This window comes from Eptatretus burgeri, chromosome 1 (genome assembly GCF_056783735.1).
Source record: "Eptatretus burgeri isolate ZD-2024b chromosome 1, Ebu_testis_v1, whole genome shotgun sequence".
In the NCBI taxonomy this organism is placed as follows: Eukaryota; Metazoa; Chordata; class Myxini; order Myxiniformes; family Myxinidae; genus Eptatretus; species Eptatretus burgeri.
Window position 1 is genome coordinate 89,804,615 of NC_140961.1, and position 24,845 is coordinate 89,829,459.

At 40.0% G+C, this 24,845-nt stretch overlaps 1 protein-coding gene across 11 annotated transcripts in view; it reads left to right on the plus strand.

Annotated features, from left to right (window-relative positions):
• LOC147034931 (DNA (cytosine-5)-methyltransferase 3A-like) overlaps positions 1-24,845 on the plus strand; it is a 516,888-nt gene that overhangs the window by 412,656 nt on the left and 79,387 nt on the right. For all 11 annotated transcript variants that reach the window (XM_085891359.1, XM_085891342.1, XM_085891335.1 and 8 more), the window contains 3 exons: positions 19,110-19,200; positions 19,697-19,845; positions 19,951-20,036. In XM_085891359.1, the coding sequence (XP_085747485.1) occupies positions 19,110-19,200; positions 19,697-19,845; positions 19,951-20,036 (326 nt within the window). The remainder of the gene's footprint in view (positions 1-19,109; positions 19,201-19,696; positions 19,846-19,950; positions 20,037-24,845) is intronic.

Genomic DNA, 24,845 nt, shown 5'->3' on the forward strand with positions numbered 1-24,845 from the left:
GAAAGCTGTGAAAAACATGTGCAGATTGACCTGGAAGTCGTTTTACCCCTCCCCAGTGAAGCATTCGTTGTTAAACTCTTTTAATGTCGTGCAGGTTTTATTGTGCAGTATTTACAATAATTATTCAGTCATTGTACAGTCTATGTATGCACACCATCATACAGAAACTGCCAATGCCAGTCGACATTCGCTTGTGGTGTTAGTATGAGAAATTACTGAGGTTAACTTAAAGACTCCATATCTCAGTGGGTTGTTGCCATGTAAGCAATGACGTCCTTGGGTTCGAGCCCAGGATTGAGCCAGAAGTTTTTTCTCAGATGCCCCACACAGGAATTTATTCCTGCTTAGTAAATTTCTCGATGAGATTTACCTCTCATCCACTTTACACCAGTGATATAGGACTCAAATCCATTTTTGGGGGACTCGGACTCGACTCTTCAAGACGCGGACACGGAATGTTAAGGATTCGGACTTGGCCCGATTCTGGCTCGAGTCTGGCAAAATTTAGTGGACAGTAAAACTTTTAGTGTACTGTGGAATTATAAAAGTAAAAAGGTAGTTTGGACCATCCTTTCCATATTGTACTCGAACCGTTTAACATGATACATCATACTAATTTCGCAAAAGAGATGTGAAAATATTTTCTAAATAACAAGGGATGCCATTTGTAGTTTCAGGAAGAAAAGGCATACGAATGTCGGGTGAAAGAGGTCTTGTGATCATACATGGCAAACGGAGAGTGGTTTTACTTGGAGTTACACATATATATATATATATATATATATATATATATATATATATATATATATATATATATGTATATATATATATATATATATATGTATATATATATATATATATATGTATATATATATATATATATGTATATATATATATATATGTATATATATATATATATATATATGTATATATATATATATATATATATATATATATATATATATATATATATATATATATATATATATATATATATATATATATATATATACACATACATTTGGAGCCATTTCGTGATTGGTATATATCCGAAAGTTTTCAGAGTCACAAGTGGATGTAACTTGCTGTGTTAACCTAATAATGCTCACATAAGGATGAAACCGGTTGGTGTAAATATATATATATATATATATATATATATATATATATATATATATATATATATATATATATATATATATATATATATATATATATATATATATATATATATATATATATATATATATATATATATATATATATATATATATATATATATATATATATATATATATATATATATATATATGTATATATGTATATATATATATATATATATATATATATATATATATATATATATATATATATATATATATATATATATATATATATATGTATATATATATATATATATATATATATATATATATATATATATATATATATATATATATATATATATGTATATATATATATATATATATATATATATATATATATATATATACATATATATATATATATATGTATATATATATATATATATATATATATATATGTATATATATATATATATATATATATATATATATATATATATATATATATATATATATATATATATATATATATATATGTATATGTATATATATATATGTATATATATGTATATATATATATATATATATATATATATATATATAAATATATATATATATATATATATATATATATATATATATATATACACATATATACATATATATATATACATATATATATATATATATATATATATATATATATATATATATATATATATATATATATATATATATATATATATATATATATATATGTATATATATATATATATATATATATATATATATATGTATATATATATATATATATATATATATATATATATATATATATATATATATATATATATATATATATATATATATATATATATATATATATATATATATATGTATATATATATATATGTATATATATATATATATGTATATGTATATATATATATATATATATATATATATATATATATATATGTATATATATATATATATATATATATATATATATATATATATATATATATATATATATATATATATATATATATATATATATATATATATATATATATATATATATATATATATATATATATATATATATATATATATATATATATATATATATATATATATATATATATATATATATATATATATATATATGTGTGTGTGTGTGTGTGTGTGTGTGTGTGTGTGTGTGTGTGTGTGTGTGTGTGTGCGCGCGTATATGTATGTATGTAAGTATGTACATATATGTATATATATATATATATATATATATATATATATATATATATATATATATATATATATATATATATATATGCCATAAGACCTCAGAGAGCAAGGTGGCCAAGTATGGTGCCTGATAAAGGATGAATTAAATAAGGCCATTAATTATCTTCAAAAAGGATGTTTTAATTCACCCAAACACCCAATTTTCACTCATGTACTTCCTTGAAGTTTTTTTTTAATTTTTTATGTACAATGTTGATGCTCATATCAAAGCTAACATACAGAACGCATAACAAAGGGAGAAGGAGACAAAATGAGCGGGAGAGGGAAGCATGAAAAAGTGGGTAAAAGACACATTCAGAGATATGTGGAAGGGAGAAGGATGGGCCGGGGTACACAGGGTAAAGAAGATGGACACCACAGGGCCTTTCAGGTCCTTACACGACAGGGACTTTTAGGAAGGAAATCAGGAAATTTGAAGGAGGTGGGTTTGGGGTGGATTAATGAAAATGGAAAAGATCATTCTTTTGAATGGGGAAAGATAAGTGATGTTGGTGAACAGATGTTTTGAAGGCTTGGAGGGAAGAGTGGGATTGAAGAGTGTGGGGGAGTTTGTTCCAAAGGTGGGAAAAAAGTGGAATGAAAAAATAAAGGTGAGCAGTGATTCTTCATTTTTGCAGTTTTATCATAAGCGGTTGCTGGCAGACCTTGAGTGCCTTGCAGAAATATGGGGGGGGGGGGACAATATTTTGCAGTCAGAGGAGAGGGCAGAGGAGAGAAAAGACACTGTTGAAGACAGAAATACCACTGAGCAGCCTCCGCTGAAAGAGTGAGAGACCCAAAGACTCAGATTCATCGCGGGTGATACCAATGATCCTAAATGCCTTGGTTTTCACAGCGTGAATCCGAGAAAGGTGAGAGGCAGGAGCACCAGCACAGAGGGGAGAGCAGTACTCCATCAGGCGGTGGCCGAGAGCTTTGTTTTCAGTTTTCACTTTTCAGGAGCTCAGGTGTGCCAAGGAAGAACTTTGTATAATAAATGATGCCCAGTCGGCGACAGGCTTTGGAGGCCAGCTTGGAAATGTGGCTTTCCCAGGAAATGTCTTTCCAGATAGTGAGACCCAGAAGCTTGAATGAAAGAACTTCTTCAAGAAGATTGTTGAGAAAGTACATGTGGGGGGAGGGGGGAGGGGGGGTTCCAGATGGTCTTTTCAGAGACACATACTGAGAGTGTGAGATTTGTCAGGATTGAAAGACATGATCCACGTGTTGGACCAGCGTGTGATTGTATCCATATCTGCGGGAGTGAAGAGGCTGCTGCTTGCCGATCTGAAGGATGACAGATGGAACAGCAGAGGGTGGAGTCATCAGCAAGGAGATAAACAGGATTTTCCAGAGTTGGAGAGATCATGAAAGAAAACCAAAAAAAGAACAGGGCCCAGAACACTGCCTTGAGGAACTCCAGTCTGGACAGGAAGAGGGGATGAGAGAACTCCCTTTAGGGTCACACGTTGGCTGTGACAGAAGAGAAAGTCTATGAGCCATGAGTGGAGATGTCCTTAGATACCATAGGAGGAGAGTTTGGTGAGCAGGGCAGGGTGCCCGACTGTATCGATGGCACACAATATGTCTCGGGAGAGGGCTCTGATTTCATGTCTGGCATTGAGGATCTCCATCCAACATTTTTGGAGAGCAGAAGCAGCATACCCAGGATAGAGTGATCTGTTCTGAATCCAAATTGATGATCGGAAATCAAGCAGGTGACACATGACCTTGAGCAAATGAGAGGGTGAATAGAACAGAGAGGGTAAGCAAAAGCAGCACAGTAGGTTTTTAGAACACATAGGCTCTGCACCTTCAGGACCGGTTGCAGCATCTGAGTCGAGATTTAATAGGAAGCTCTCCACCTTGTCAGGAGAAAAAAAAAACCACAGAGTCCAGGAAAAGCTGGGTGTGACTGGGTAAGTTGTGTGCTGAAAGCGATGGTTTTGGGACACAAGATGTTGAAGCAAACATGGAGTTTAGGCATTCAGCTTTTTCGTGTGCAGTGTCAGCTGTACGGGCATGTGAGGTAAGGGAGGAGATAGAGGGGGAATATACAGCAGAAACAGACAACTAGACGCCATCAGTATTTGAGGGAGATAGACGGGTTTGAGTATTCAGACTTGAGATTAGAAAGATATTGTTTCCTGGCACTCCTGAGGGTAGACACACACTTGTTCCGAGCTTTGTGTTAGGAACTGAGATTGCCTTCAGTTGGATTTGCCTTCCATGAGGCGAAGGCAAGTTGTTTCAGGACAACTGCCTCACCCCAAGCTTCAGTGTACCATGGGTGGAACGAACCGTATGACAACTGAAGATGAGATGGGATAAATCTATGCATGACAGAGAGCAAACTTATTTCAGAGAATTCCTAGGATGAGTTGATGTCAGAGAAAGTAAAGATGGAAGACTGGTCTGGAAGTTTGATGGCTGCTTAAAGTCCCTGCCAGTCGGTCTGAGTGAATTGCTGGACTCGACGGTGCTGAGGTGGTTCTCCATTAACAGCCAGATAGATTTCTGCTTTGACAAGCATGTGGTCAGATGAACTGATTGGAGCCAAGGAAGATCAGTAGATATTTCAGGGAAATTGGTCAAAATCAGATATAGAAGAGATGCAGTACCGTTGGTTGAGATCCTGGTCGGGAAATTGACAGATTGTGACAGTCCCAATGAGGTGCACAAGTCATTTCCTAAAGTGCCATGGCAGGTGAGGGAGGTACCCACACCGGCCACCTGGCATGATTACAATTGAAGTCACCACATATGACGAAGAGAGAGGTCGGATGAGTGGAAAGAAGTTGGTTCATGATTTTGCCGAGCGGGGTATAAAAATGAGTCATCACTGTTTGGTGTGCTGTACAACACACATATTAACATGAGGTGGGAGCCGTCGCCAGAGGTATTCCTGGGGGTGCCGGGGAGTGAGGGCAGTGCTTGGAGAGTGATGAAGATAGTTTTTGATTAAGAGAGCAACTCCGCCAACAGGGCAAGTCTCAGGTTTGTCATACCGGAGGAGGAAATAGCCAGGGAGAGATACTCGGGAGTCATAGATATCTTGAAGGAAGAAAGTTTCTGTAAAGCAGATTATGTCGACTTTGTCAGTGGCAACCTGTATGGAAAGATGTCAGGTTTGAGTGAAGGACCTGGATTTTTGAAGTCCACAAAGTTTATGCAAGAGGGAGGGGAGGAGACTTTTGGTGCAGGAGAGGGGAGGGTGAGGGTATGAGGAGGGAGGAGGGTGGGAGGTTGGGAGAGTTGATGACAGTGTGTGGGGCATTGCGGAAGAGCGAGAGGAGAGGACCGGTTTAGGAGGGGAAAAGGCTTGGTGGTGAGGGGATGAGGCATATTTGGAAATAATAAGAGAGGGGCAGAGGGAAGTTGAATATTGGAGGAGGTGGAACAGGGAGGGAGGCATCTTTGTGGATGTGAGTGGGGGAAACTTTGAATAGGAGGAATGAGGGGAGAATATGGGGAATGGTGAGTGGGTAGTTTTTGAGAAATGTTTGAGGGAAGCTTGGAGGGGGAAGAATGTTAAGATTGCTTTGAGAGGAAGGTGAGATGATTACAGCAGGCATGCCCATGGGGTAGGAGGGTAATGGGAGAGGTGGGGAGAGGGGAGGGATGAGTCTTGGTAATGGTATGGTGAAGATGGGAGTGGGCAGAGGGAGGTACAAGATTTGAGGGGTTGGTAAGAGGGTGAGGTGTGATGAGAGGAAAGAAAGAGCATGTTTGAGAAGTTGAGGAGTATACTGATTGAGAGTTAGATATCTGTTCGGTTAGAATGGAGCCCACAGATGTTAGAACACCACACAGTTGGGACATCAGAGAAGGAGCTGATACTATAGCAGAAGACGATGAAGAGGCACGAAGAGGGGTGGTAGGATGAGTGGAAAGATGGGAGGGGTAAGGAGAGGGTATAACAGATGAGGAGTTCAGAGGAGGTAGATTTATGGAGGTGGGTGAATTGGCACTGAAGTTGGAAAAAGGCTCAATTGATGGAACTCAATGCATTGCAAACTGGGATTTTTAACAATTTTAAGTTGGAGATGCGATTGAAGACAATTACGTGAGGGGTGCAATAAAGGAGAATGAATAGAATGGAGAAAAGAAACTTAACAGTTGGACTTTTTCAACACTGGTCGAATTGAAAAATGTCTGAAGAAGAAGAAGAAGAAAAATAATAGTCATTAATTATGATACAATACAGAAAATGACATGTGTGAAAGAGGAAGAGGAAACATTTTTAGAGTCTGTTTTTTATTATTTTTTAATTTTTCGAAAGATTAGGTTTTTTTAGAAAAGATTGAAAGAAAGATTGGGTCAAGGAAAAGTTGAAGAAAAAAATTGTGAAGGTGAATGTGGATCGTCTATAGTGGAAAGATGGTAGGTCAGCGAAAGTAACAGGAAGAAGAAGAGGGGTTGGAAAAATCATGTGGTTACAGAAGGTGTGAGGTGAGAAGTGCAAAGATGTAAAAAATATATATATTTAAGATTCGGTAACATTAGGTAAAGGAAGGGTTTAAGAAAAAATTGTGTAGGTGTTGGGTGCAGGTCGGTCTGAAAAAGTCAAAGCCCGATGGTAGATCGGAAAAAGAGGAAGGAGGAAGAAGAGTCACTCCTGGAAGTTATGTGGTTAAGTGGGGTATAAGGTGAGAAGGGAAAAAGGTTTTTGTTGTTGTTGTTGTATTTTTTTATATTTTAAGACATGAAATAGAGGGTGTAGTTGGGAGGGATAGATGGAGGGTGGAGGGAAAAGTGGAGAAAATATAAACTGATGGTCAGTTCAGGTCAGGTATGGGAGCATGTGCCAGAACAGCGAGTCGCTGCACCCACTTTCTGCCGGTACTCCAGGGGCCTCCGTCTGGCCATCCCCCAGGCAGATGCCAGGCCCATCCCCATCTCCTTGAGATGATGGTCAACCTGCTGCAACCATGAGGCACGTGGTCGGCCCACTGACCTCCTCCACTCATGAGACTCCCTCGCTGAGAGAATCTGGTGAGCAGGATCAGCGTCAGGAAAACGAGCCACATGTCCATACAGCCGCAACTGGCGCTCATGGACAATGCAAGTAACAAATCTCATCCGAGTCTCTCTCAGCAACCGCTCGTTGGACACAAAATCCGACCAGCGATAGCCAAGGATTCTCCGAAGAGACCTGGTACTAAAAGAATTAAGTCTCCGTCTCAGATCCTTGGTCAGAGTCCAAGTCTCGCACCCATAGAGCAAGACTGGAAGTACCAAGGACCTGAAGACTCGGACTTTCATCCTCCCGCACAGGTACCGGCAGTGCCACACCCCATGATCCAGTGAATCCATGACTCCCCAGGCCCGACCCAGATGTCTATTGACCTCTGACTCGCAGCCAGCAGAGACATGAATATCACTGCCAAGGTAAGTGAATCTCTCCACGACCTCAACATCCTCACCACAAACAGACACAGACAGGACAGCAGCATCCAAGATGTAACCGAAAGCCTGGATCTTCGTTTTGACCCAAGAAACCCGTAATCCCAACGGCTCCGACTCCTCATTCAGCACCTTGAGGGCCCCCAAGAAGATGTCTAAAGTCTCCGCAAAGATGACTGCATCATCTGCTAAATCAAGGTCCGAGATCTTGACATTGCCAAACGATGCACCGCAACTTGATCTCTCCGACATCCTCCCTAAAATCCAGTCCATACAAGTGCTGAAAAGTGTGGGGGCAAGTACACATCCCTGACGAACTCCAGTAACAACTGGAAATAAGTCAGAGATGGTACCACCACACTTCACAGCACTCTCAGTACCAGAGTAGAGTTCAGACATCAGATCGATCAGTTTTGGTGGCACCCCACGAAGACCAAGAATCCTCCAGAGGACATCCCGATTCACTGAATCGAACGCTTTACAGAGATCAACATAGGCTGCAAGCAGCCCCTGCCGAAACTCTCGTCTGCGTTTATATATATTTCTCTCGTCTGCGTCTGCGATCACAGGATATTTACACTTGACCGCCTCCCCCAGTGGATGCTAATAGCCCCAGCGTTACCTGGGGAGCCAATTTTCAAATTTGCTTGCCCCAAAATTATGCGGACATCATGCCCTTGCTGCACATGTCAAGTTGTGCGGGATCGAGTGGGACTGACACATCTTCACAACACTCACACCATGGTCATCATCACATTTCTAGGTCATGGTCCTCAGTTTAATCATGCAGGCTGAATCCCGTCGTGGCCGTGGGGTGGGTTACCACACGATGATGGGGGCATCTCAGGTGCAACCATGCCCACAGGTAAGCTTTAGTCCAACCCAGACGTTTCTCCGCCCCGCTCCCTTTGATTCCCACCCCCCTGGTAGCCATCAGCTCTCATCCCGTACAACACACTGGAAGGGGTCTCACTGGCTCCTCTGGCCTTCCTGGGTCGCCAAGGTCCTACCCGCCTTGGTCGCCCAACCAGACCCTCTCCCAGTTGGCTCCAGACACTGTCACCATTAGCCACCAGGGGTGAATCTCCTTGAAGGGGGTCGCAATTCACGCTCACCGTGAGCTTCAGCAATCCCTGTGGACAAGCACATCATCCCCACCCACAAAACCCACATGACTCCCCCACCCCATCGGCCTTACATGTGACACCTGCATTTCTAACACTTCACCGACCATGACCTTCCCTGTTACCACACCATGTCCAATAAAAAATCAATGTGTGCACCATACATTTCACTTCTTAACTTAAAACAACTCACACAGCACTTCTCACCCGATCCACGCACCAGCCCTTGGACAGCCACTTGTGCCCGCTTTGTTACCAATTACCCACTGTCCCGATTGTCACTCTAAAACCCAGCAGAACTTACAAACCCATGCCAATTTTCCCACAATTCATTTTTTTCCACCAAAGGAGGGCACTTCGCCACAATCTCAGCAGCCGAGCATGGCCGTATATGCTCAGCCCAATCTAGTCTCCCCGACCCCCGACAGTGATCTCCGGACCCGACCTATGAAAGGGCATCTCGGATAGACCTGGCGGTTCAGCAGGAGGATTCACCCTCTCCGAGTCTAAAAGTCGATTGGAGGGTCCCTCCATCGCCGGGTACCGGCAATATCGTTGCATGTGTCCTCTTCGCCCGCACCGGAAACAACTCCCCATAAAAGGCCCCCGTGGGTATCGGTGTAATGTCTCTTCCGGTTCCGGACCCCCTCGGCCATAATCGAATTGCTCTATTGGCTGGGCTGGACCCCGCCGCTTTGGCGCACTAACTACCGGATTACCCTTTATCAAACTTGACAGTTTCTGGCAAATTTCCTGAAACATTTGGGTAATGCCAATGTCTCCCAGCCCCCCTCCCTGATCCTGGATCTCCGCCTGTCAGATCGTCACCGATGGCCTCTCGGGCACCCGACCCGGCCGACTCCACGAGGCCAGCCTGGCCGCGCACTCGGCCGCTCGGTGTACGGTGGGTGGATCCTGTAACTCCACTCGCGCTCGGACCTCAGGGTCAGGAAGAGCAGCTAAAAATTTCTCTAGTGCCAGTCTGTCCCACGCCTCCACTGTAAGTTCCCGATACGCGATCCTGACTGATTGGTAAATGTCCTGTGCCAGCTCCTGCACTGTCTCACCCGGCTTTAACCTGCGGTGCTGGAGCTGGGCCCGCACCAGATCACAGTTTGCCTCGAACCCAAACCGACGGCTCAACGCCTCGCGAATGTGGGAGCTGGTCAACATCCCCTCCGCGATCACGTTTAACACATCTGCGGCTGGTCCCCGCAACGTTGCCACCAAATTCCCTGTACTTTCCCGCTCATTCCACCCGTTTAGTCGGGAAATGCACTCAAATTGCGTCAAAAAAGCTTCAACGCTCCGTGACCCATCGAAATTTACCAAGGGGATCACTTTTACGGTGGCCCGCTTCTCAGTTTCTCCCTTGTCCGAATCCAGCCCAGGGATCAAACACCCTTGTGGCTGTGTATCCAATTTCAGAGCCCACTGTGGCCAAAGATGTTTTGTGGTGAGGGTCTCATGGGTCAATTTTGCCTCCTGTTCCAAACGTTGAATGGACCGATTCACCTCTTCCCGCAGGATCCTCTGGGCCCGCACAACCTCCTCCAAGGCTCCGTCGCGAGTTTGTAGCTGCTCCTCAACCAACCCGGACACTCTACTTACAAAAGACGGCTCTACCAGGCCTCTATCCAAGACTTCATCTTGGCTCATAATTTTATCTTGTTCATCCAAACGAGCCTCCAATCCTTTTACCTCCTCCGCCAAATTCATCCCTTGCTTCCTCAGCTCTCCCCACTCTTCAACTTGCCGCTGCATACGAGCATCCACACAGGCACGATGACATTCCAGGCTTTCATCCACTTTATCAACCCGAATGTTCGTTGCATCAATTTTATCTACCAATTTTTTTCGTATATTTTCCCCCTCCAATGTAATGTCTACCTTTGTTTCCTCCAATCTAGCCTCGAATTTGCTTTGTATTTCTCCCAATTTAACATCCACACACTCCTGCATCTCCGTTTTCATTTTCTACATCTTTTCCCCCAATTCATCCCTCATTAAATCAATCCGTGCACCCAACTGTACCCCCATTACCCCCAATTGATCTGTCATTTCTGTCCCCTGTACCGTCATTTTTGCCATTTGTGCCGTCATTTCTGCCCTCTGTGTCACGAATTGATTTTCCATTTGTGCCGTCATTTCTGCCCTCTGTGCCGTCATTTCTCCCTCTGTGTCACGAATTGATTTGCCATTTGTACCGTCATGTCCCCTATTAAACGTTCCAACATTGTCTGGATCGACATCGCGCCGGTTTCCGGCGCTGCCGGCTCCGTTACGGGCGATGAAGCACGGTCCACGCTCGGAATGGGGGAGGTTCCAACCCTACCCCCATCTCTCCCTTCTTCCCCCGACTCGCTGCCAGACACGTGGCCTTCCTCCTCAAACATCTGCACATCCACCATGGTGCAGAAGTTCCGTTTGCCGCCAATTAATTTAAATTTGAAAAATCCCGCCAAAATTTTCCCGCGCTCGCGCGCTTTTCTGTAGTAATTTTGTATTCCAATTCGTGGCGAGATTTTAATCTTGGTATATTCTCCCGATACCAAATATAATTTAGAGGGGTTCGAACATCCAACACCCTGACACCAATGTAACGTCCACGGGACTTGAGCAGTCCCGCCAACGTAGAATGAGCCGAAACGATGGAGGCGGTTTATTTATTTTTAACCCAAACATGGCGGTTCTAATCGCTCTACCGCAAACGGGACGAGGAAGGTGGCACGAGTCACTTTTCACTGAGTTGATGATGTTTATTTGTTTTTATTATTAACCAGAAATAACAAGACTCGGCAAGAAGAGGGATCCGGGGAGATTCGACGGGATGGTGTGGGATCGGGCGTGGGGAAAACACAGACAATTCCAATGAATATACAGATCTCAAACCCTCTAAGGCGCCAAGCACACACACACACACACACACACACACACACACACACACACACACACACACACACACACACACACACACACACACACACACACACACATATACACACGCACGCACACACACACACACACACACACACACACACACACACACACACACACACACACACACACAAACGTAGCTACTTCTGGTGGTCAGGCTGGACCGTGGTGTGGAGGCAACTGTCCCTGGATCGGCGTCGGACGAGCTGGCCTTGCTCTCGTCAGGGGGGGGGGGGCAGGAGAAACCGTGGTACTGTCGACCTCCTGGTCCTGGCCCAAGTCCGCTCACAGCCGCCAGGGAACCAGTTCTGGCGCCAAATTGCGAGCAGGAGAGGGAGGCAGGTCCGCCCGCCGTTCGACCCCATACTCCGAGTCAGCAGAACCCCAGAGCCAACCAAGGTGAGGCACGAGGCTCAGCAAGGTTCCAAGACACGATGAAGAACACGATCGAATCAGCACAACAACAAGTACGCTTCCCGCGCAACAGCCTCCACACCAAAAAAAACACGATCTTTTTGTCCCGATCTTCTTCCTCTTCCTTTTCGACCCCGAACAGAACTTTTTTATCCTCCTGTCCTCGTCACTTCCAATCGAGCCGTTTTATTGGCCCACCGCCGTCGCCTTCCGCCAATCGTGATCACGGGGCGGAGCCATCCGCAGCACTGTCCTGTGACGTCACGGCCAGCCTCCAGAGAATACCAAAAGGGTTTACGCAGACACACTTACCCTATCCCGTGTCCCTATCTAATTACGTGACAATTATCATTTCCCCCTTGAAGAAATGAACATTTACTAGACAACTTATCACCACTGAATTGCTACTTATTACATCGAGATCCTGGTAAACTCGAACAGCATGGCATACCTAATTAAACATCCTAATTACCCTTTGAATGCATACCGCCCCCCCCCCCCCTCAAACGTCACAATATACTTTCACCCCAATATTTAGTTAAATAAAAAAAGAACCTCAGCATCTTTGATGATTGTGTTAATGAGAGAAACCAAATGGTTCTGGATAGCTACTATACAAGAGGAGACATTCTTCTTGTAATTGTATTTATCTTTGTCAATCATTCTTTCAACTTCCTTGTCAATCAATAAGAAACAAGAAACAATGGCAATATTTCTATTTTATTCAAGTTAAATTCAAGATATATAAATAATTTTTGGACACACATTTGTTTTAGGTTATGTCGTAAAAAGGAATTTGAGGAGTATATGAAATACACGCCTGGAAGATATAAATATATCATTGTGAAACAAAATTAGATGCTAAAGGATGTTTTTCAACACAAAAATCGATGTGAAAGAATGGGCAAGAAGGTTGAAGGAGCATCAGTAGTTGGTTTCAAAAGTTGTAAAGCAACAGGAAGACATAAAGAAGAAATGTAGACAGAAAATATTGGGTGTCGAAGCATTTGAAGCAGCTCTTCAAAACAATGAATTTTCAACAGATTCAAAAACCAGCAATGTTCTATCTTGTTAAAGAAAATGTGTATATTTATATATATATATATATATATATATATATATATATATATATATATATATATATATATATATATATACATACAATTATACATACATAATGTTGAATTGAAGTTCTCAGTTTCTGTCCAACCACCTGTTAAATTAACTCCAAGATTATTGTTTCTTCAAACCAAAGATGGATATTACATTTTAACCAAGCATCAAGTTTCAGTTCATTTCAATGAACCATTGAATATGTAAAATAAGGATGATGGAGAATATTTTGATTTACTCAACTCACTTGATTATAACACTTATGTTGCTTGTAGAAAATAGAAGAATGAAAAGGAGAAACACATTATTGAGGCTTTAAGTAGGCTTGGTTCAGGTGTTTGGTTTCTTCCAAATGACCCATCCCAATTAGATAATCGGCTGTGATTGCTGTAAGGTCGTAAGAAGACTGGAAACAACAATAGTTTTAATTAGGCCATTTCATACCAGTTAATGAATCTGAAAATAATGAGTAAATGTCAATATATAGATATTTTAACCGATATTAAATGAGTTTAATTCTCTCTCACAATGAAAATGAAAAAAATATCGTCCATTGTCGGTGTTATTGAGGATTTTTTGTTTTTGTTGAAAGATGATAAAGAAGTATACACTCTGACCCGGATATAAGAACACGCTCGGGAGTGAGAATGTATGTTCTTATATCCAGGTTCATCATCCACTTCACAAAACTGGCCATGGGAGGCAAGGTATGAGCACCGGGGGTCGTGTACTTCACAGGGAAGGTGATATCAACTTATTTAAATGAACGTGTTTATTCTGCTGTATTGGAAAACACACTGGTTTCACATGTCGCACTTTGGATTCACAGTGAAAGTTACTTTGCTTTTATGAAGGAGTCGGACAGTTTGGTTTGGACCATACTTCTGTTGCCGCTCACCAACACTTTATCATGGAGAGAGTACAGAAATTTTCTGGCATCGGTGTTGTCACTGTGATCAAAAGAGGCCGTCAGTGTGTCAAGCGCCTGGATGGCTTGGAGCTTCGTGGGCGGTGGCACAACCAATGCATCTCCCTCTTCATCTTTGTGGTCTTCCACCTTTGCTTGGGGTTGCATTACAATGTCGACAATCTCTTGATCAGCCATTTCTTCGTAGCACTCTGCCCCTTCATCGATGTTGACAAATTAAAGGAATTCCTGTTGTGTAATTCGTTGTTGTTGTGTTCAGAATCGCGTTCTTCATCTTTGGACTGTTTCACGAAGCCAGCCTTCTTGAAGCAGTTAGCGATTGTCTAGGGCGTAACGATGAAGAGGGCCCGTTTCAACCTGTGCATCGCCTTCAGAACTGTGATAGTTTTGCTCACTTCTGACGCTGGTTTCTGTGGCATGCTGTCGATTGCAGCAACTTGAAGCCGAGTAATTTCTTGTCGGTAGTACGCCTTCATAGTTCGGATCATGCCTTGGTCTCGAGATTGAATCAGAGATGTCGTATTGGGTGGCATGAACTAGAGCTTTATGTTTGTTAGCGTCACATCTGGTGGAAGACGGTGGCACGTGGCGTTGTTTCCAAACGCGGCAAACAAGACAATGTTTCTACCACTGGCGCAACTGACAGTTGAGTTTGGTAAGAATTTTCGACCACATTGCACTCGTCATCCATGCATTATAATTGGCGAAGTAAAGGAATGTCAGGTTGTGAACATTGTTGAAACATCGCAGCTTGACGGACTTGAAAACAATGAAGTCTCGCTTATCATTGCCATTGAGATTACACAACAAAAGAACAGTCAGGCGGTCTTTTGGCACTTTACCCCTGGCTGGCTTGTCACCGGCACTTGTTGGAGAACCACGGGGCATGGCCTTATAAAAAAGGCCCGTTTCGTCGGCATTGCAAATGTCTTTCTCTGCAGAATTCGTAAGCAAGTTGGGGAGCACATTTTTAATCCAGTTGCCTGCCGCTGCACCTTCAGCTGCCGCTTTCTTGCCATGGAATTTCTTGAATGAAACGTTATTTGCTTGCTTCCAGCACATCAGCCAACTGTTACGAGGTTCAAACTCAACACCTAACGAAACGGCGAACGAAGTAGCCTTCTCTTTGATGATACAGTCTGTTACGACAGCATTGCTTGCACGAGCTTGATGGAACCAAGCAGTTGTTGCTTCGTTGACGTCTTTGTGGATGCTGACACGGCTACGCTTTCTGTTGATGTTAGAGTTGTTGAGGACTTTGATACGAAGTGACTCCTCATCTTTGACTATTTTGCTGATGGTCGACAATCCAATGCCATACTTTTTCACAACATCGGCTCTCGTCAGCGATTTCGACTTTAATGAATCCCAAATTTCAACTTTCTCCACAACACTCAGCGTTTTTCGAGCGGATGCCATTGCAATGAAGCGAAACTAACACTTCTTCATTCGTGATTTCCGGAAAACTACTGTTTAGGAAAGTGAAACTAATGCGTCAGCCGACTGATGCCAGCTTTTCCTGTGGCTTCGGATAGAAAATTGTACTTTTGTGTTGAAAAATATGTTCTTATACGTGGGTTTTCTTTGTATGCCTGTTTCTCATATGTAGGTTTCCCCATATACGTTTACATAGGAACATGTTCGGGAATAAGAAAACATGTTCTAATTTGCGGGTTTTTATTTTATCCGGGTCTCTTATATCCAGGTCAGACTGTATATATTTATAGATAAGATAGTAGTGGAATTATTACCACTGATTGTTGGAACAAAAATGATTTGTGTTATCTTCTTTTCAAGATTATTTAACAAGTGTGGTGTTTCAGAGAATAAAACAGAGATTTATAATAATTATAGACAGACTTTTTGGATCCTCATGGAGGATCTCTAAGTCTTACTCACGTTGTTGTTCTTCATCTTCTTCTTGTGGACTTTTTTGTTTCACAGCCTACAGTTTTCATCGAAACTTCCTGAAACTTGGAATATATATGTAAAAATACCCTGCGCAGACAGTAACTATCTCCGATTTTGAAAATTCCTCTTAGAAAAAAATTTATGACGTCAAAATATCTCCGCTAATGGAAATCATCGAAAAAATTATCTCCGAAACTGGGCAAGCTTTTTGAATTCTGTTTGCGTGAATCGAACAGGGCATTAGCAGAGATTAAGTCCCATACATACGATACATCAATATGACGTCATATCAATTTTTATGACGTCATTACTATTTTTTGACATTTTTTGTTTCACAAAAAACGTGTTCACATTTTTTGTTTTCATCGGATATTCGTGAAACTTGCCATGTATATGCAGAAAGCCTATGCGCAGGCAGTAACCATCTCCAATTTTGGAAATTCTTCCTAGAAAAAAGTTGATGTCATAATATCGCCGCTAATGGAAATCGCCTATTCCATTATCTCCGAAACGCGGCAAGCTGTTTGAATTTTGTTTACGGGAATCAAGCCGGGCATTAGCACAGGTAATTTATCGCAAACCTGATACATCACAATGACGTCGTATTCGTTTTTATGACGACATTGTTAAGAGGACGAGGATCTTAGCTCATTTGAGCTTGTTCAAACTTATAAATGAGAAGCACAATCCTTAGTTTTAATTTCACAAGTGAACAAGGCTTCATTTCCATACCCGCTACAACTTGACCCTACAAAAGAATATGAAGCGTCTTTATTGTGTATGGAAACTTATAATACCCTGTTCAATATGACAAAGAAAAACGACAAGTTCAGTTATAATCCGGGAAGTGGATACAAAATGATAACAGTTTCACCCGGAGCATATGAGATTTCTCAAATATCTTACAAAATTGCTGGCCTTCTGAAAGAACATGGTGATGAACCAAAGAATATTGCAATAGATATTCAAAACATACTTCAAAATCAACTGTTAGACTTAAAAAGTAATTGCAAAGTGGATTTAACAATTGATAATTCATTTAGAGAGTAATTGGGTTTGTACTCAAAAAATATTGAAATGAATGGAATGTTCATCCAGTGATAATGTCAATCAAATATCCTCAGGTATAAATTCAGTATTAATTCATTGTGATTTGATTGATGGTGCTTGTAATGATGGAATAAGAACAAATACAATGTTTTCATTCAGCACATATTCGACTCCAATTGGTTATAAATTCAATATGGAACTGAAAAATCTGGTTTATCTTCCCTTGTCAGGAAAAACCATATACAAAGTAAATTTCAGGATAACCAATCAAGATAATCGTATGATTTCCTTCAATGAAGAAATGATATCCATCAGAATTCACCGATGTGAAGTTTTCCAATAAATAAATATGATGTTTTTTGTGAGGAAACACGAATTGGGAAAATATAAAAGAATTACAATTACAAAACATTGAAGCCCTCACTCTTGTCCTTTGGAATCCTCTGATAAAGTTTGATGAAGATAGCTGAAAGCGTCAGCGAGTTTTAGCACTCACTGACAAACATACAATCAAGACAGACTGACATGTGATGAAAATTTTCATTTTTTGTCATAAACAAACAAGAAGGCATCAGGTGGTAGCCTGACAGGTATGAAGAAAATCATGCATATGATGTTACTGTCACCTTGACCATTGAAAAAGCCAAAAATCAATGACACCTCACTTTTGTCCTTTGGAATCCTCTGGTAAGATTTGATGAAGGTAGCTGAAAGTGTTCGTGAGTTATCGCACTCATATACAAACAAACAAGACTAACATATGATGAAAATTTTTAATTTTCGTCATAACAAACGGACAAACAGAGAGAATAACGCACAAGACAAAGCAATATGCTTGGAAAATCTTCGATTTTTGCAAGTAACAAGAAAGATTTTGTGCGTAGCATGATACTTGCGAAATCCATAAAACAAATTTGTCCTTAAAAATAATTGGTGGTTGAATTCAATGACCAAATATGCAAAACCTCTTCAAATTTCGAGTCAATTGGATGAAAATTGTCAATTTCAGAAATTTCACCGATGTTGACTTTTTGGGCCTACATTGACCTCAAAAATACATGTTCGTTGAATTCAGTGACCTCATATGCAAATTCTCAACAAATTTCAAGTCAATGGGATGAAAATTGAGGATTTTAGAAACTCCACCTAGTTGTTGACCTTTGGTGTTTGTTGATCTTTTGGTCTATGTTGACCTCAGAAATAATTGGTGGTTGAATTCAGTGACCTGAAATACAAATCCTCTTCAAATTTCAAATTAATTAGAAGAAAATTGAGGATTTTAGAAATCTCACCTAAGTTGTTGACCTTTGGCCAATGTTTACCTTTTGGCCTGTGGTGACCTCAAAAAAATTGGTGGTTGAATTAAATGAACAAATATTCAAATCCTCTTCAAATTATAAGTCGATCGAATGAAAAATGACAATGTTAGAAATTTGGTCCATGTTGACCTTTTGGTCTATGTTGACCTCAAAAATAATTGGTGGTTGAATTCAGTGACTTGACATGCAAATTTATATTCAATCCTGTTCATCCTGTTCCTGTTTAAATTTTGAATCAATCAGATGAAAATTGAGGATTTTAGAAATTTGACAAAGTTGTTGACCTTTGGCCAATGTTGACCTTTTAACTTATATAATCTTTGGACAGAATATTATAAGAACAACATTTCTACACAATTTTATGTTCTGCTGGAGAGAAGGGCATGATAAATGTAGATTCAAGGCTTTGTAATCTGGTGTAATGTCATTTTTCCATCTGTATATTTAGTTTTAGTGGAAGCAAACTCCTTCCACCCTGTGGTTGTTTTAATCCAACATGCTGTGTTATATGTTGCAGATTCAGGAATGGGGACCTTTCGATTTGGTGATTGGTGGGAGTCCATGTAATGACCTCTCCATTGTTAATCCTGCGCGGAAGGGTCTATATGGTAAGCAGACTCCCACGAAAGTGCACCAAGGAATGAGGCAAGAATGAAGATATAATGGGAATTATATTTTTATAAGTGGCATTTTAAATCAACAGCAAAGTGTAGTCTGGTTCCACCTCATGTACGGTGGACAACTAACCCCCTCATCTAAAGTCATAAGTGAGCCAGATGCCTCTTACTAACAATATGATGGTGGCATTTCTATTTTCTTGAAACTTACTCACTTTCCAGATTATAATCAAAATCCTTAATATTACTGCCATCATTTGTGATTTGAGCCTGCAACCCCTCGGATGCTCATGCAGTGTCCCCATCACAAGTTCAACATACACAATGTGTATATAATTCATGATTAGTATAGCATATTCATATTGTCCCTGCTTCAGTTTTTTTCTTCCTATAAATAAATTGTTTTTGACACAATTTAAAGTTTGTTTAAGTGATAACAGAAAATACTTGTTTTTGATGGAGTTGTTTTTGTTTTGTTCGTGCCAAGAGGGAACAGGTCGGCTGTTCTTCGAGTTTTACCGCCTCCTGCATGAATCAAAGCCAAAGGAAGGGGAGGATCGTCCATTTTTCTGGCTTTTCGAGAATGTTGCCGCCATGGGTGTGAATGACAAGCGAGATATATCCCGCTTCCTTGAGGTGGCACATCTTCATGTTACTTTTTAGGATGGTAGTGGGTAAGAAAATTTTTCCTTATTAAATGTGCTTCCAGTAGCAAATTGGCATTTGTCTTCCTGACACCAGTGTGATCCCGTAATGATTGACGCCAAGGAAGTGTCGGCTGCTCACAGGGCTCGCTATTTCTGGGGAAATCTTCCTGGCATGAACAGGTATGTTGTACGTGTTGTCATAAGGTCAGCACAATTGATTACTTTTACTCTGCCGCATTACGATAAAAGGAATGTGTTCTCTTACGTAAATACAACCAAAATGATTTTGCAATGAAGTGTTACTTTTTCAGGTTATATCAAACAAATGCCATAATACCAAGTAACATATGTAAGTTGTAAATGTTGGTATTTTGCCCTCATAATTGCACACACACATAGATGTTATTGAACTACATCGTTTGAGAAATATGATATTGTGAGACTCTTTGCAGGCTGTTTTGAGTAACTTCAGCACTATATGCTAAATTCAACTGCAACAAGCTATAATGAGCCACCAACATCATTTACAGTGCCTGGAGAAAGTCTACACCCCCTTTCAAAATTTTCACCTTTTGTTGCCTAATAGCCTGGAATTAAATTGCATTAAATCAGACTTTTTCCACCTTTACTTACACATTGCAACCCACAACTTTCAAGTGAAAAATAAATTCTACAAATTTCAGAAAATTAATTAAAAATTCAAAACTAGAATATCTTGGTTGAACAAGTGTCCACCCCCCTTATAATAGCAATTGTAAAATAGCTCAGGTGTAACCAATCACCTTCAAAATCACACACCAAGTTAATTGGCCTCCATCTGTAATTAATTGTGGTGATTCTGATAATTTCAGAATAAAATCAGCTATTCCTGGAGTTTCCTCTGCTGGGTAGTGTGTGTCACAGCAAAGACAACCATGAGCACCAAGGAGCTTTCAAAAGACCTCCGTGATAAAGTTGGGGAAAGGCATATATCAGGGGATCGGTAGAAGAATATTTCAAAGGCTTTGAATATTCCTGGGGGCACAGTAAAAGCAATCATTAAGAAGTGGAAGACATATGGTACCACCAAGACCCTGCCTAGATCAAGCCGTCCCTCCAAACTGAGTGACCAAGCAAGGATAAAACTGATCAGAGAGGCCACCAAGAGGCTACTGACAACTTTGAAAGAGCTACATACCTTATAGACAAAGACTGGTCAGTGTGTGCATGTGACAACAATATCCCAAGTACTCCACAAGTCTGGCCTGTACGGTAGGGTTGCAAGAAGAAAGCCATCACTCAAAAAGCCCACCTTGAGTTCAGATTGAAGTATGCAAAAAAACACTCCAGAGATTCTGAAGCCATGTGGCAAAAAAAGTTTTGTGGTCTGATGAAACAAAGATGGAACATTTTGGCCAAAATGGCTAACGGTACATTTGGCCCAAACCCAATAATGCACATCACCCAAAGAATACCATCCCTACTGTGAAGCAGGGTGGTGGCAGCATCATGTTATGGGGATGTTTCTCATCAGCAGGGACTGGGGCACTTGTCAGGATTGAAGGTAAAATGGATGGAGGAAAATACAGAAAATCCGAGAGGAAAACCTGCTGCACTCTGTAATAAAGCTGAAATTGGGACGGAAGTTCACCTTTCAGCATGACAACGACCCAAATTGCACAGCCAAAGCTACACTGGAATGCCAAAGGAAAAAAAGTTGAGTGTCCTTGAGTTGCCCAGTTAGAGCCCCAACCTAAATCCAAACGAAAATCTATTTCATGACTCAAAGATTGCTGACCATCAATGCTCCCCACGCAGTTTGACTGGGCTTGAACAGTTTTGTACAGAAGAATGGGCAAATGCTGCCCAATCAAGGTGTGAAAAGTTGGCAGAGACCAATCCCAACAGACGCACAGCTGTAATTGCTGTCAAAGGTGCCTCAACCAACTGTTAACTCAGTTGGGGGGGGGGGGGTTAGACACTTATCCAACCAAGATATACTAGTTTTGGAATTATTATGAATTTTCTGAAATTTGTGGAATTTGTTTTTCAATCGGAAGTTGAGTTACGATGTGAAAATATAGGTGTAAAAAGTCTGATTTAATGCAATTAGTTCCAGGCTATTATAAGGCAACAAAAAGTGAAAAATTTGAAAGCTGGTGTCGACTTTCTATAGACACTGTATACTGATTTGTTAAAAGGAAGAGAAGGGAAAGTTGGAGGATAAGGAATTATAAGAAGGGTAGGCAGTTGCACAAAAAGTGAGAATATATGGAAAATGTTGTGCATACCTTCTTTTTTTAAAATTAAGAATATGGTATGTTGTCCAACTGTGCACCATATTCTTATATTTTTGGATATTTTTTTTTATCTTTAATCCTACTTTCCAACCAAAAATATCCTCAACCCAAAATTATACTCCAAGACAAACCCTTAATCTGTAAACTAAACCAGAACTTTTTCCTTTAATTTCATGCTTTCACTCCAACTAAATTTCAATTTGAAACCCAGATTATCCCTGCACCTCATCTAAATACACAACTCAAACTGATCCCAACTTGAAAGCTGACTATTGCCAAACAACAGCTTCTTTTTATGTTTGTCCATTCCTCTGATGCTGATTATCCTCCTGTTTGAAATGATGATAGCATTTATATTTTCCTGAAAATAGCAGCTCTTATCTGGAAATGGACAAGGAATGCACTGAACAATCATTTCAGATATGTTTGATGAAATGTAGTTTATTTAGCATCAGATGAGATGTTTCAAAGTAACAGGCAATAAAACAAGTGCTCAAGCTTGCATCCTTCATTGTTAATTTTCATTAACAATGGAGAATGGAATCATCGAAAATCTTTTTCTCCTTTCATATTTGGAGGTTAACCTCCCCTAAAATATTCACCAGGATATGCCCTGGAAATCCAAAGTCAGAACTGAAATTAAATGCTCTTAAGATATAAATTCCCTGTTTATAATTTTATAAACTATTAAGATCAACATTGATCATAAAATAGATGTGGGGAAATATAATGTTATCCCTGAAGATACTCCAAAGATTGACACTGCCATCATTGTTGCAATATGAATGGATACATGAAGAGTTTACATCGAAGTGAGGCAGGAAAATAATCAATTTTCAAAGGTTTTAGTTATGCGGGCATTCAAAAACTTTTACAAAGAGGATGCAATCATCCAAAACGTTAACAAAAAAGGTAGAACTAGGTGTGTGTGTGTGTGTGTGTGTGTGTGTGTGTGTGTGTGTGTGTTTGTGTGTGTGTGTGTGTGTGTGAGTGTGTGTGCGCGCGCGTGCGTGTGTGTATATATATATGTATATATATATATATATATATATATATATATATATATATATATATATATATATATATATATATATATATATATATTTGAAATATTTTCCTTCAATCTGTATGCCTGGTGTTGGCTTAATGGTAAGTTTGGTGGGCTTGGGATCCTCCCATCCTGAGTTCAAACCGCACTCGGCTGTTTAATTAATACAGGTGGGGTTGACTGCCTGTCATCCTTCCAAGGTCAGCAAAATGAGTACCAGTGTATTGGTAAGGGGGACACTGCATCAGCGGCATAGCTGTGTCCCAACCAATGATGCAACAAGCAGCCACAGGCTGCATTCAATATATATATATATATATATATATATATATATATATATATATATATATATATATATATATATATATATATTATAAACATCAGCATTCCTTCCTACTGGGCGTAAATGCCCATTTCGGCCTGCCTTTGTTGAGAAATTTAAAGTGGTGATATTTCCACAAAGTGAAATGTTTTCTGGGACACAATGTACACCTGAAAATTATTTTTGGGTCAAACAACAACAATACTTTGCCTTGCCAGACCACACTGTAAATGTTTTGTGATGTAAAACACCAAGTGATCAATTTTGAAGTTTTCGTCATATATGTATATGCATAATATATTATGTATACTGTTGGACCCAGCTGTTCGTGGATTCGGTGTTCGCGGACCCCGTGTATTCGTGGGTCATAATGAGTGTCCTGCTTCGACATTCGTGCTCTGCGTATTTCCATCTGTTTTTTGTACTTACGAAAATCAAAGATTTTTCATAAAAATTGGTCATTCAATTTTGTTACTTGCAAAATCGAAGACTTTTCAAGTGTATTGGTCAGTCGAATTTGTTACTTGGCGAAATCTTAGATTTTGTCAAGTAGGTTGGTCTGTTCCGTTTGTTGGTTTGTTTGTTTGTCCGGTCGTCTGCAGCCCAAACGGCTAGACCAGTCGTTCTTAAATTTTTACACCTGATAGGCAATCCACCTGAGACGGTCCGTGTCCAAACCCCGTCTTTATCGGACTAAACGTCGTGACGTGACGTCACACAACGTGAAAACACATTTTTGGACATAACAAGTCGCTACGACTTCCGGTTGACGCCATATTAAACTTCATTCAAATATCTAAATGATTACTAAATGCATCTTATTACAAATTACGCATAGTTTTCGCAAGCATATGACGTCAAAGTTTTGCCTATTGACATCATTTTTTAAAAAATATTTACGCTCATGTGCAGCCGAAACTACTGAAGCAATCATTCTCAAATTTTAACACGTGATAGCCAATCTTGCTGAAATAGTCCAGGATCAAATCACGTCATAATCGCACTTAACATCACGACGTTACATCAAAAAAGGTGAAAACAAGATTTTGAACATAACTCAGTAACCGGAAGTCGTAGTGACTTCGTGTTGATGCCAAAACAAACCTCAATGGAATATCTAAATGTTTTAAAATGCATGTTAACACAAATTATGCACAGTTTTCGCAAGCGTATGACGTCAAAGTTTTTAGCTATTGGCGTGATTTAAAAAAAATTCTATTCGTTCTTCAGGTCACAATTCTTAACCGATTTGGATGAAATTTTAACAGCTGATAGAAATCCACAGTGCAAAAAGATCTGTGACTTTTGGTGATGTTCAAAATCAGGATCTGGATTCTGCA